Here is a 12,589-nt window from a genome sequence, read left to right on the forward strand (position 1 = left end):
GAACCAGAGCTGGAGTCTTGAGAGACATTGGATTTCACATGGAGTTCGGGTTTTGGAATCAGGCACAGGGTGATTGTTGGAGGTTTGTGAATAAATGAGATTGCAAAGGGTGCAGAGAAGGGGTCCAAGGATGCCTCAGGAAACAGAGACATTTAAGGGATGGAAGGAAAAGGAATGTCAGAGAAGAATACATTTTTTAAAAAGGGAAGTAGGAAGGGTTATATAAATGGAAACTCAAAGGAGAAGAGAGAGTTTCACAAAGGTCCAGGTGGTCCCTCATGGCACAGGCTCATATAAAACAAGGGAAATGAGGACTGAGGAAAGGTGCTGGCTGGGACAGAGGTGCTCCCTGGCAACTTCTGTGAAAGTGGGCATGTCGTCTTCCCTGATTATCGTCGAAGGAGGGCGACGAATGATGGGGGAGAGGAACTCCACAGTGCAGACCTTCGAGAGCACTCGTCACAGCAGACCACCCTTCCTGGAGGCTCCTCTCCTCACTTGCGTGGCTCCCCTCTGAATCTGTGGTGGCTCCTCTCACTCTGACCAGCCTCTACATAGTGGATTCTTAACGTTTGGTTCTGGGTCTTCTCCTATCTGTAAAAATTATCTTCTCTCCCCTTTTCTCTCTCTTCCCAGGTGATCTTAAATGTTCTCGTGGATTTAAATACCACTTTATGCTGAACACATGTTTACACCCGGGGCCGGAGCACACTCTGAGCTCCGCACTCACGAGTCTTCAGCTGATACTTCCATTTGGATGCTGCTCAGTTGTTTGTTTAAAACAGAACCTCATTTCCCTCAACTTTCCCTCCCCCATGGATCCCCTCCCGTCAGGAGCCTCGGCATCACCCCAGCTCTTCTCTTCCTCCCACCCTTCAATGCGTCTGTCAGCAGGTCCCCTGGATGCTGTCTCCCAGAGATACTGCGAATCCCCCTCTCTGTCTTCTCCCCACGCGGTGGCCCAGGCGCTGCGGCAGCCTCTGAATCGCTCTCTCTGGTCTGCTCTTGCCTCTTTCCAGTTTCTTCTCCAACCTGCAAGGGGTGTCATTTCCTTACTCCTCCAAAAGTCCTTCAGAGGCTACTCACTGAATTCAGAATAAAGTCTAAGCTCCTACCTGTGGCCTGCATGCCCTGTATCTGCCTGCCTCTGCAAGACCATCCTGATTTCACCCTCGCTTACTCCGCTTTAACTATAGTGTTCTTCAGCCCCTCAAACAGGCCAGGCTATTTCTGCCTCAGGGCCTTTGCACATCCTGTTTCCACAGCACGGATTGCTCTTTTCCCCATTCTTGCCAGGGCTCCTTCTCATCCTTCCGGTCTTACCCAAAATAGCCCATCATCAGAGAGCCCTTCCCTACCCACTCTGTCCACAGTGGGGCCTCTGCTCACTCTATTTCAGCTCCTGGCTCCTTAACAGTACTTACTAGAAGTGGTAGTTTGCTCTGTGTTTCTTTCTTGGGTGGGGGGATGGTCTTTATTTCCTTTCATGGAAGGAGGAATCACGTCTTTACTCTTTATTTCCTCTCTAACATCTAGCATGATGCTTGCCACAAAGTAGGAGGAACTCAATAAATATTGAGTAAATAAATGAGGAATCCTCTCAGGAACGCGGTGACAGAGGGAGTGAAGACACAGAGCAAGAACTCCCAGAAGTCTGACCTGAGAGGAGGGTTCCAAGGATGCGTCTGTGCACCTGTGCAGAGAGGTGAGCCTGGAGAGGGATGGGCGGTGGCTTTATGACAGGGTCAGGGACCCAGGGAGGCAGGGGAAGGAGGGTCAAGGGTCAAGGGTCAGCCTTGGCAGTTGGGAAGTACAGTTGTTTCACCACGGGGGACAGATGTGGACATGGTGTGCGTGCAGGGCACTGTTGGGGGTGCTCAGGTCAGCACCCTCCAATTCCAGTGACGGAGACCGTGGCATCGCTAGGGACTGAAAGGCTTGGAAGAGATGGAAGGCTTGGGGCTGCGAGGCTGTGGGAGGGGTCGAGTACAAATCTGGAGAGGCCCTCTGGCAGAGGAGGCTCACGGAGGTCAGAGAGGACTGTGTAGCGGAACCCTGCAGCCAAGTTAATCAAACGTCACAAAGGATCAGGAGGGACTCTCAAAGGAACTCCCAGAGACTGCAGAAGGAATATTCTTGGCTCATTTTTATCACAGGTTCCTACTCTTAAATATGTGTGAAAGATTTTAATCTACTCTACTTTTTCTGCAAAATAGCTTAATCCTTTAACAGCAGTTTATTAATAATAATAAACTGAAGAGAAATTTCATGGTTTGGTCACAGCAATAATGTTATATTTCACAGCACTAGGATACTGTATCCATAGACTATAAATCGCATTTTGATACTTAACGTCGATACTTTGGGCTTTTATAATAAACGGGATTTCCTTTTTTCACCAAAGCGTAGCACTTAGAAGCACTCCATTTCAAGAAGGTTTCATTTCCCTATTTATTCTGAATACTTCCATGATTAGCAAGGTGTCCATTATGTGCAACATGGACAATTTTAACTAAAAGTATCCAGCCATATATTTCATTAAGGTCTTGATTAATATATAACAAAAGGTATAGTATTCTAAATTTATTTTATTGCACACTGGAAACCTCATATGTGTTCCTCTTATAAAGAATAGAAATAATAAGCTCTGTTGTTTGCTTTTCGTGTCTTTTTAGGCTTCAGACAGTTTCGTTAATGAGTTAGTTAATATCAACAAACACACTGCGGACCAATAAGGCCTTTTTTATTCCTAGAAGAATGACATCTTCGAAGATTTTTGCTCTTATATTCAAGACTAGATTTAAAAAAAAAAAATAGAGACATAATTAGGCCATTCAAGGAAACTGTTAAGTACAGGTTAAACTTCAGTCAAAATAGCACTTACTGAAATGGAAATCATTGAAAATATGTGGCTTGCCCCTGAAAGGCACAGATATGACCTTTGAAAGCCTTCTAAGTTGGCTATTCTGGCAGAAGAAACAATCTGGTGACTGAGTGAGAGGTATATTAAGAGTTTCACACACACACACACAATACAGCAATTCTTATTAGTAATAAGGAGAGAAGGAAGATTAATGGAAGAAACGACAAAGAGCTGCCAGGCTGTGTTCATCAACAGCTGCATCACAACGGGAAAAGGTGCACCTGAGTGTCTGAGTGGTTTAAATATGTCAGAATTACCAGAGAGAAGAAAAACTAAATTCAAATTATTGCTTTGAAGGCTGGGATCATAAAGTGCCTTCCCCTTGCTGGCTAGAAAAGCCTCCTATTTTCTCAGTTTACAGTTTTCCCACTGTGAGTCACAGATTTTCATTTGCTCTTTACATATCAAAAGTATTTTAAGAATGTCAGATGACTGCCCTCTTTTGGGTTTTCCACTCTCCTCCTTTCAAAATGTCCATTATTGCTTTTGGGGGTTGGAGGTGTTGGAAACCAAGTTATTAGGCCAACAGAATGCTTTGTTATCAATGGCAGAATCTTGCAGACATTTACTCTGATGATTTAAGAAAAAAAAATCCTAATCTTCAGGTGAGTACATTTCTGATTCTTATTCATTTTATTGCTGCTATGCAACCAACAAACATACCAAGTTCTGCTTGATGCAAACCCTGACAAATTCCTCTCCCTGACGAGAGTCCTAGTTCCCACTGACGAGCATGCAAGGAGCAGGAGAACAATGCAACTGGTAACTTAAATCTGTGCTGCACAGAGTTAACCGAACAAACAACCTATCATTGTTTTAACCGCAGTTTAAGAAAATGGAATATTTTTATTTTGGCAACAATAGCACTCAAGAAACATCACTGATGATTTATAAGAGAACTTAACTTTGTTGGCCCAAAGAGATGCAGAAACTCTTTAAACTATTATAAATGCTGTCTATTTTCATATAACTCCCTTTTGGAATGTCTTAAGGAATAAAATAAAAAGAAATACAGTTTATACATTGCATAAAGCACTCTTCTATCCTGAGATATTCTTATTACAGCACATGTTTCAATGACTGTTTTATAAAAACTCTTTACCACATAGGGGGAATTTTGCTTCTATGGAAAACAACATGTTGTTTAGAGCACACCCCTCCAGTTATGGGATTCTGATTTTATGGGGCTCTGCACCTCTCATAGCCTTTGAGCTATTTTATGACCCTCTAAGGTGTAGATAACTGGTAGCATGTCTATAGACATGTAAATGAATTCTGTCTGGTGGAGGTTCAATTGACTTCCTTTTCACATGGAAGAAACCAGTTTTGCCTCTATTTGCACATTCATTTCAATATTCCTGATCTTTACGTGTTTCTATTCTTGAACTGGCTGTAACATCTTACTGGTTCCCTCATTAATACTGACAAAAAAATGAGCTCAATAAAATCTTTAGCATGTGTTTATTGTCTTTCTGTGTGAGAGTCATGACTTTATTTTTGTTTGGAAAAATTCCTTTAATAACAATATAAAAGAATAATAGGTTTTTGAGTGGCAAGTTTTGAAATTAGGTGTCTATAATCTATGATCACACAGATGGTCACTAGTCTTCTCTTTTTTACTTTTTGTACCATAATTGTACACTTCTAACTCTCACTCAGCTACCAGTCTTTCTTTTGTAACCTCAGATAAACTTTTTGATGAATGGCAAACCAGTGCGACAACTGGTAACTTAAATCTGTGCTCCATAAAGGTAAAACAAACAAACAAACCAGCCTATCAGCATTTTAACCACGTTGTAAAAAATGATAGATTTTTATTTTGGCAACAATCTAGTATTCAAGAAATACTGCTGATGACTTATAAGAGAACTTCACTTTGTTGAACCACAGAGATGGGGAAACTCATTGGAGGATTATAAGTGGTGCATATTTTCTCACAACTCCCTTTCGGAAGTTAATATTTTTATTGAGATAATTCACAGGAATCATTACATTATATTAAAATGAAACATTTCACAACATCCAATAGATAAAAATGGATTTTTATACTTACTGTGCCCCACCAGAGAGCATCTGCATATGTAGAAAACTCTTTATTTGCATCCTTTTCCACCAGATAGACGAGGAAAGATGAAAAAATAAGAACCAAAAATCCTATGTACCAAGCTGTGATTAATTCCTAGATATAAAAGGAATGAAAAGATTTTTAGAATGAAAAAAATCTTTGAAAAAGGAAAAAAAAACTATGCATGATTCCATTCATTATACTACTTCTTGGATATTTATGATGCCTTTTAAACAACCCTTTATACATCATGTACCAAAACTGCTTTAACCAGTTTCTGAAAAGACTAAGCTTGTTTATGAGAGGTTTATTAAATATTACAGCAATCAACAAAAAAGTTTAAAAAATCTTGTTTCATAACTCAGAAAGCAAGTCTCACCTTACTGTGAGCATAGACCACGGAGCCCAGCAGTTTCCAAGTGCCGCCCCGCCGGTCCATGCGCACCATGCGGAGGATCTGCAGGAAACGCAGACTGCGGAGCGCGGATGTGGCAAAGATGTTACCCTGAGTTTTTGCAGAAACAACTGCTATTGAAGCGATAAGGACAATGGTATCTGAAAGAAACAGGTTGAAACAGCCATGAGTAGCATGACTAGGAATTTTTATTTCTCAAAACAGTATTTCAAAAAGAATCACTTTGACCTATTTGAGGTACAAATAACGGATCCTGAACCGCATCCTGGCATCGTGATCCTTGGGCTCTGTGAGGACTGAAGAGTGAGAAGGCAGAGAAGGTGAGCTCCCTATTGTGTTAGTGCTGACCCCGCGGCTATTCTGTGCTTGCTTGTGCGATTTTAGACCACTTACTATTTAACCTGCAGAGAACTGGACAATGACCTTCAGAAAGTTCGGTGTTCGGGGGAGCCTGAGGGCTGCGGGGCAGCCTTCCATAATGTCTCTGGTGTTGTTAGCATTCCTGTCCAGCAGAAAGGAGCCTCTGCCTCAGCCCCAACGCGGAGGCTTCCTGGTTGATTCCACAGAGGCATCACAACCCGTCCATCTGTGAAAGTGCTCTTGGTGTAATCATGTCTCTTGTTTTCTTGGCAAAGAAGCTTGTGGCTCCTTTCTGCAAAAAATTCCCTTATGTTGTGGAGTCTGCACCTTCACATACTGTTGAACAAAGGCCTCAACCAAGCTGAATCCTCTAAGATCCCTGCATAGAGTACTCTTCATACCTGGCCAGTCAGTTAGTGTAAGTTTTGTACACAAATTAACTAATATTACATTTGTCACAATAGAACATGTAATTATACACACTGTGCATTGCATGGAAATGGATATTTAACATTTGACATATTGACATTTGGCTTAAAAAGTATCTGGCCTTTTGTGAGCTAAAAAGAGAAAAGGAGCAACTAATGAAAGCATAGAAAAAATAAAAGAGCACTTAGTGGCTCCAAGGGTAAATATCTGAGTGATGGGAAGTAGGCTTGAAGTGGGAGAAGTGAAGTGGGGGTGAAGGGCCTCCTATGGCAATTTAAAAATAAGTTAGCTAGACCTTAACATCCTCAAAATTCCCATCCTGCTCCAAGTGGGCTGTGCATGACTGGGGATCTACACTCCAAAGAGGAGTTCCACGTCAAGGGTGCTGCTGCATTTGTGATGTTTCTGTGACCCTCAGGATGAACTGCGGCATGAATGTGTCCTCCTCATTCAGCTCAGTCCTTCCCCCTGCACTCAGAAAGTCTCGTCTCCTGGTCCAGACTGAGAATATCCTCTGAGTCACTCTCTAGGGCCCTTTTTGGGTCAGGACTTGGAGAGAGGAGGTCAGTGGTTGGCAGTACAAGGGTCAGCCCAAGGGCTTTTTCTAATCGGATCTGAATGATATGTGACTTTGTGGGTAGGTACGTAGCATCACAAATGCATCCTTGAGTTACTACTCTCTGCAGCTGTTGGAAATGAGAAGGAACTAAATATGTTGACACAGACCAGACATTATTTAAGTGAATAAAAGCCAGTTGCAAAGCAGTATGTACAATGTGGTCTTATTTTAAAAATATATATATAGTGTACAACTAGGAAAAATGTGAGAATATACACAGATTATTATCATTAATTATCTCTAGGGGTAGAGAGTTGGGGCGAGTATGTAGATAAAGGGGCTTTTCACTTTCTAAGTTATTAATTTCCATATGTTGTAATTTTGTAATAGTGAATATGTCCTTTGAAATCAGAAAAAAAAAAATCCTAAAAAAAAAAAAGAGTTAACTTGTAAAAACATCTCTTGATTTCCATCATTTGGAGGGATTTACTCCTGAGACAAGTGGTTTACAGACAAAGAGACATTGCTTATATGGCCCTGCTGGATATATATTTGTTTTTATTTCTCATTGTAATGCTGCTTCCTCCCACATCTACAAAGGAAAGAAAAAGGTACAATACCCCATTTACTATGTCAAAATACTAGAAATAGTAGAAATAAGTAAATAGGGGTGCAGAAAATACAGCACTTAAAACTTACTGTGTGCCTGGCACTGTCTTTAATTCTGTCTTTTACAAACGTTGCATTACTTAATCCTCATAACCACCATGTTGATTAGGTAGTCTACAGATCCCATTTCACAGATGGAAAAAGAGGCACAAGAAGCATATATCATATTAGTTTTAAAAAATCAGCTCTAGATCTGTTAGACTACAGCACAAAAAGTATGCTATGAGGTTAGCTCATTACAGAAAATCTAGAAAAACACTGCTGGTTTGAGACAATTTAAAAAATTATGCACACAGTGAAACATAATCTAAATGTTTGAAGTCACAAAATATGCAAAGGTAACCGCAGATTTGATGTAATACTCTCATTGTAATTCAGATCAGACAAGAAGGTCCGAGTTCAGTCAAATGAAATCATAGACGAGCGACCCCATGGCAAACAGTGGATGCAGCCCCAGAAATGCTCTGTTGGCTTCCAGTCATCCAGGGGAACTATGCTGTCAGTACCACCTAGAACACTTTCTAGGTTAACATTTTAGAAATTATGAGTAGTCTTTGCTTTTATTTTTATTTATGTATTTGTTATTTTTGTAGTTCATTACTTTATAGAATGGAGGTTCCACAAGGTTGGACACTTGTATCCCAAGTACCTAGAACAGTGCTTGAAACATGGTAGGCACTCAACAAGTATTTATAAAATGAACTTAGATTAAAAAACACTTAAAAGTAGCTTGAGCTTTGTTCTCTTGCCATACCAGTGGCTTAATAACTGGAATATCAATCTAAAATACTCTTAAGTTAATGAAGGGATCACTTATATATTTAGCACTGAATTCTACTGCAACATAATAGTTCATAGCTAGCATCCACTAAAGTTTATAAAAAGCAAATTTCACTAAGAATGAATACTAATTCTTCTCAAACTCTTCCCAAAAAATAGAAGAGGAGGGAATACTTCCAAACTCATTAATGAGGCTAGCATTACCCTGATACCAATACCAGACAAGAACAACACAAGAAAAGAAAATTACAGGCCAATATCCCTGATGAACATAGATGCAAAAATCGTCAACAAAATCTTAGGAAACTGAATTCAATGATACATGAAAAGGGGGATTTACTTCAGGGATGCAAAGGTGGTTCAACATCTGCAAATCAATTAATGTGACACACCACATTACAAAATGAAGGATGAAAGTCATATGATCATCTCAATAGATGCAGAAAAAGCATTTGACAAAATTCAACATACTTTCATGATAAAATCTCTCAACAAAGTGGGTATAGAGAGAATGTACCTCAACATAATAAAGGCCATATATGACTAGCCCACAGCTAACATAATAGTCAATGGTGAAAAATTGAAAGCTATCCTTTTAAGATCAGGAACAAAATAAGGATGCCCACTGTCACCACCTTGATTCAACATAGTACTGGAAGTCCTAGCCATTAGGCAAGAAAAAGAAATGAAAGGCATCCAAATCAGAAAGGAAGAAGTAAAACTGTCACTATTTGTAGATGATGCTGTACCATATATATATATATATATATGTATATGTATATAAAACCTTAAAGACTCCACCAAAAAACTGTTGGAACTAATAAATTATTTAAGTAAAGTTGCAGGATGCAAAATCAGTATACAAAAATCAGTTGTGTTTCTATATACTAACATGTACCAGAAAGAGGATTTAAGAAAAAATCTCATTTACAAGGGCATGAAAATGAATAAAATATTTAGGAATAAATTTAACTAAGGAGGTGAAAGATCTGCTCAGTAAAAATTATAAAACATTGATGAAAGAAATTGAAGAAGACACAAATAAATGGAAAGATAATCCATGCTCATGGATTGGAAGAATTAATATTATTAAAATGTCTATTCTACCCAAAACAATCCACAGATTCAATGCAATCACTGTCAAAATTCCAATGGCATTTTTCACAGAAATAGAACAAACAACTCTAAATTTGTATGGAACCACAAAAGACCCCGAATACCCAAAGCAATCTTGAGAAAGAGCAAAACTAGAGGCATCATGCTTTCTGATTTAAAATTATATTACAAAGCTATAGTAATGAAAATAGTGTGGTCTTGGCATAAAAGTAGACATATAGATCAATGGAACAGACTAGAAAGGCCAGAAAAGAACCTACACATATATAGTCAAATAATTAATGACAAAGGAGCCAAGAATATGCCATGGAGAAAGGACAGTCTCTTCAATAAATAGTGTTGGGTAAACTGCGCAGCCACACACAAAAGAATGAGACTAGCCCACTATCTTACACCATACACAAAAATCAACTCAAAATGGATTAAAGACTTGAATATAAGACCTGAAACCATAAAACTCCTAGAAGAAAACATAGGCAATAAGCTCCTTGACATTGGTCTTGGCAATAATTTTTTGGAGTTGACCCCAAAAGCAAAGGCAACAAAAGCAAAAATAAACAAGTGGGACTATGTCAAACTAAAAACCTCCTGCACAGCAAAGGAAACCACCAACAAAATGAAAAGGCAACCTATGGAATGGGAGAAAATATTTTCAAATCACATATCTGTTAAGGAGTTAATATGCAAAATATATAAATAACTCATACAACTTAATAGCAAAAAAATAAACAATTCAATTAAAAATTGGGCAAAGAAACTGAATAGACATTTTTCCAAAGAAGACATACAAATGGCCAAAAGGTACATGAAAAGGTACTCAACACCACTAATCATCAAGAAAATGCAAATCAAAACTACAATGAGATATCACCTCACACCTGTTAGAATGGCTATTATAAAAAAGACAAGCAATAACAAGTGTTGGCAAGGATGTAGAGAAAAGTTGTGCACTGTTGGTGGGAATGTAAATTGATGCAGCCACTATGGTAAACAGTATGGAGGTTCCTCAAAAAATTGAAAATAGAACTACCACATGATCTAGCAATCCCACTTCTGGGTATATATCCAAAGGTAATTAAATAGGATCTTGAAGAGATATGTGCACATCCATGTTCATTGCAGTGTTATTCTCAATAGCCAAGATATGGAAACAACTTAAGTGTCTATCAATGGATGAATGGATAAAGAAGATAGGTATATACGTATGTATACACACACACACACAATGGAATATTGTTCAGCCATGAGAAAGAAGGAAATCCTAATGTTTGCAACAACATGAATGGACCTTGAGGGCATTATGCCAAGTGAAATAAGCCAGGCAGAGAAAGACAAATACTGTACATCACTTACATGTGGAATCTAAAAAAGTCAAACTCATGGAAACAGAGACTAGAATTATGCTTACCAGGGGTTGGAGGGTAGGGGGAAATGAGGAGATATTGGTCAAAGATTACAAACTTCCAGTTATAAGCTGAATAAGTTCTGGGGATCTAATGTACAGCATGGTGGTTATAGTTATTAATAATACTGTATTGTATACTTGAGAGTTGCTAAGAGACTAGATCTTAAATGTTCTCACCACAAAAAAGAAATAATAATTATGTAATGTGATGGAGGTGTCAGCTAATTTTCCAATATATAAGTGTATCAAATCAATAGATTGTATACCTTAAACTTACACAATGTTATATGTAAATTAAATCCCAATAAAGCTGGAGAAAATTGGATAGAGTAGCTTAAATTGTTTAATTATTTAATCATCTAAAATGTTCTTTGAAACATAAGAGCCTGAAGTGAAGGTAGCACAAAATTTTAGTATAAGGTACAAATTATAGACAGCCCTTGAAGCTCACTGGCTTCAGATTCATTGGTTTATCCATTCATGCATTAAGCAATTGAGTATCAAGCATTATATTAGATACTTGCATTAGAAATGAATATTTATTCATCCATCTGGTCATCAATCTATCACAAATATTTATTACATTCCTACTATGTACCAGGCATTGCTAAATGCTTTATGAACATCAGTGGTCATCAATGGGTACACTTTTGCCTCCAGGGGGACATTTGGCAATGTCTAGCGACACATTTGGTTGTCATAACTGGGAAGGGGGTGGCTACTGGCATCTGGTGGTAAAGGTGAAACATTTTACAATGTCCAGAACAGACACCAGATAAAAGAGTTACCCAGCCCCAATGTCAACAGTGCCGAGATTGGGAAACCCTGATGTACGTTATTGTATGTAGACCTCCAAACAACCCTGTGAGGTAGAGAGTATCATTACCGTCTCCTTCTTACAAACGAAGAACTAAGGCTTGCAGTGGTCAACTAGCCAAGGCCCAGCATCCATAAGTGGCTGAGCTGGCCCTTACTCGACACCAAAGTTGTGGCCGTAAGAGTATGGGACACTGTTCCTTGGATAAAGAAAATCCAGGGTGACATGGATGGGCCATGGGAAGAAAGGGGTAGGCTGTGAAAGCAAGTGCATAATAAAGCAAGAATAAATTGTTATTGCATAAAGCATGCAGGAAAGAGAGAATTGCAGGGAGGATAAAGAGGAAATAAAGTGATACTAAAAACAGATGATACTTTTATGGGTACATCAAGAGAAAATGGGGCTGGAGAAAGAAGCAGAACTGCTAAGAAACAAGGAGGAGCTCCGAAGTGCATGGAAAAGGAGGCGTGTAATACTGAGCTCCTAAAATCTACCTCTCCCACAAGAGACAGAGGTGAATAAGCTGGGAAGTAGCAAAGAAACAGTTACTGATCACAAGCACCCATTACAAATGTGCAATATAGGCTTGCAAGGTATTAGGAAGTAGGCTCACATACCTACCACTTAGAATGATTTATGGAGGAATTCTTGAGATTTGAGGAGACTGCAAAGATTTGAACAAAGTAAGTTCTGTAACGATATTTAAGACACATGGGGACTGTAATAGCTTATTATTAGACTGCACTGTATTATTCAGTCAACAAAATCAATATGAATTGATCACCCTGGATCCTGTGTAAAGGGATTAGCCATTGAAATGCTGAAAAGCCTTCATGATAAGGTGGATTCACATCCACAGCTACCTGACCTTGAATCCAAAGATTGCGCTAAAACAAGGTCAATTGTACATCTGAACGAGATGGGCTGCGTTTTGTTGCTACAATTACATAACATAACACACCTGCTAGAAAGTACACTTTACTACACTTGGTTTGGTTCAAAATCATAAGTGAAAGAACTAAATCATATGGATTAAACAAAGCATGTCTGA

The 12,589-nt window shown here is 39.0% G+C and overlaps 1 protein-coding gene across 1 annotated transcript in view; it reads right to left on the reverse strand.

Annotated features, from left to right (window-relative positions):
- The window catches only part of KCNQ5 (potassium voltage-gated channel subfamily Q member 5), a 469,664-nt gene that overhangs the window by 83,511 nt on the left and 373,564 nt on the right, over positions 1–12,589 (reverse strand). Inside the window, exons 4-5 of the mRNA XM_058554049.1 lie at positions 5,368–5,543; positions 4,977–5,102 (exon numbers count right to left, since the gene is read on the reverse strand). Of these exons, the coding sequence (XP_058410032.1) occupies positions 4,977–5,102; positions 5,368–5,543 (302 nt within the window). The remainder of the gene's footprint in view (positions 1–4,976; positions 5,103–5,367; positions 5,544–12,589) is intronic.

The sequence above is a fragment of the Diceros bicornis genome, chromosome 14, assembly GCF_020826845.1.
Source record: "Diceros bicornis minor isolate mBicDic1 chromosome 14, mDicBic1.mat.cur, whole genome shotgun sequence".
Classification (NCBI taxonomy): domain Eukaryota; kingdom Metazoa; phylum Chordata; class Mammalia; order Perissodactyla; family Rhinocerotidae; genus Diceros; species Diceros bicornis.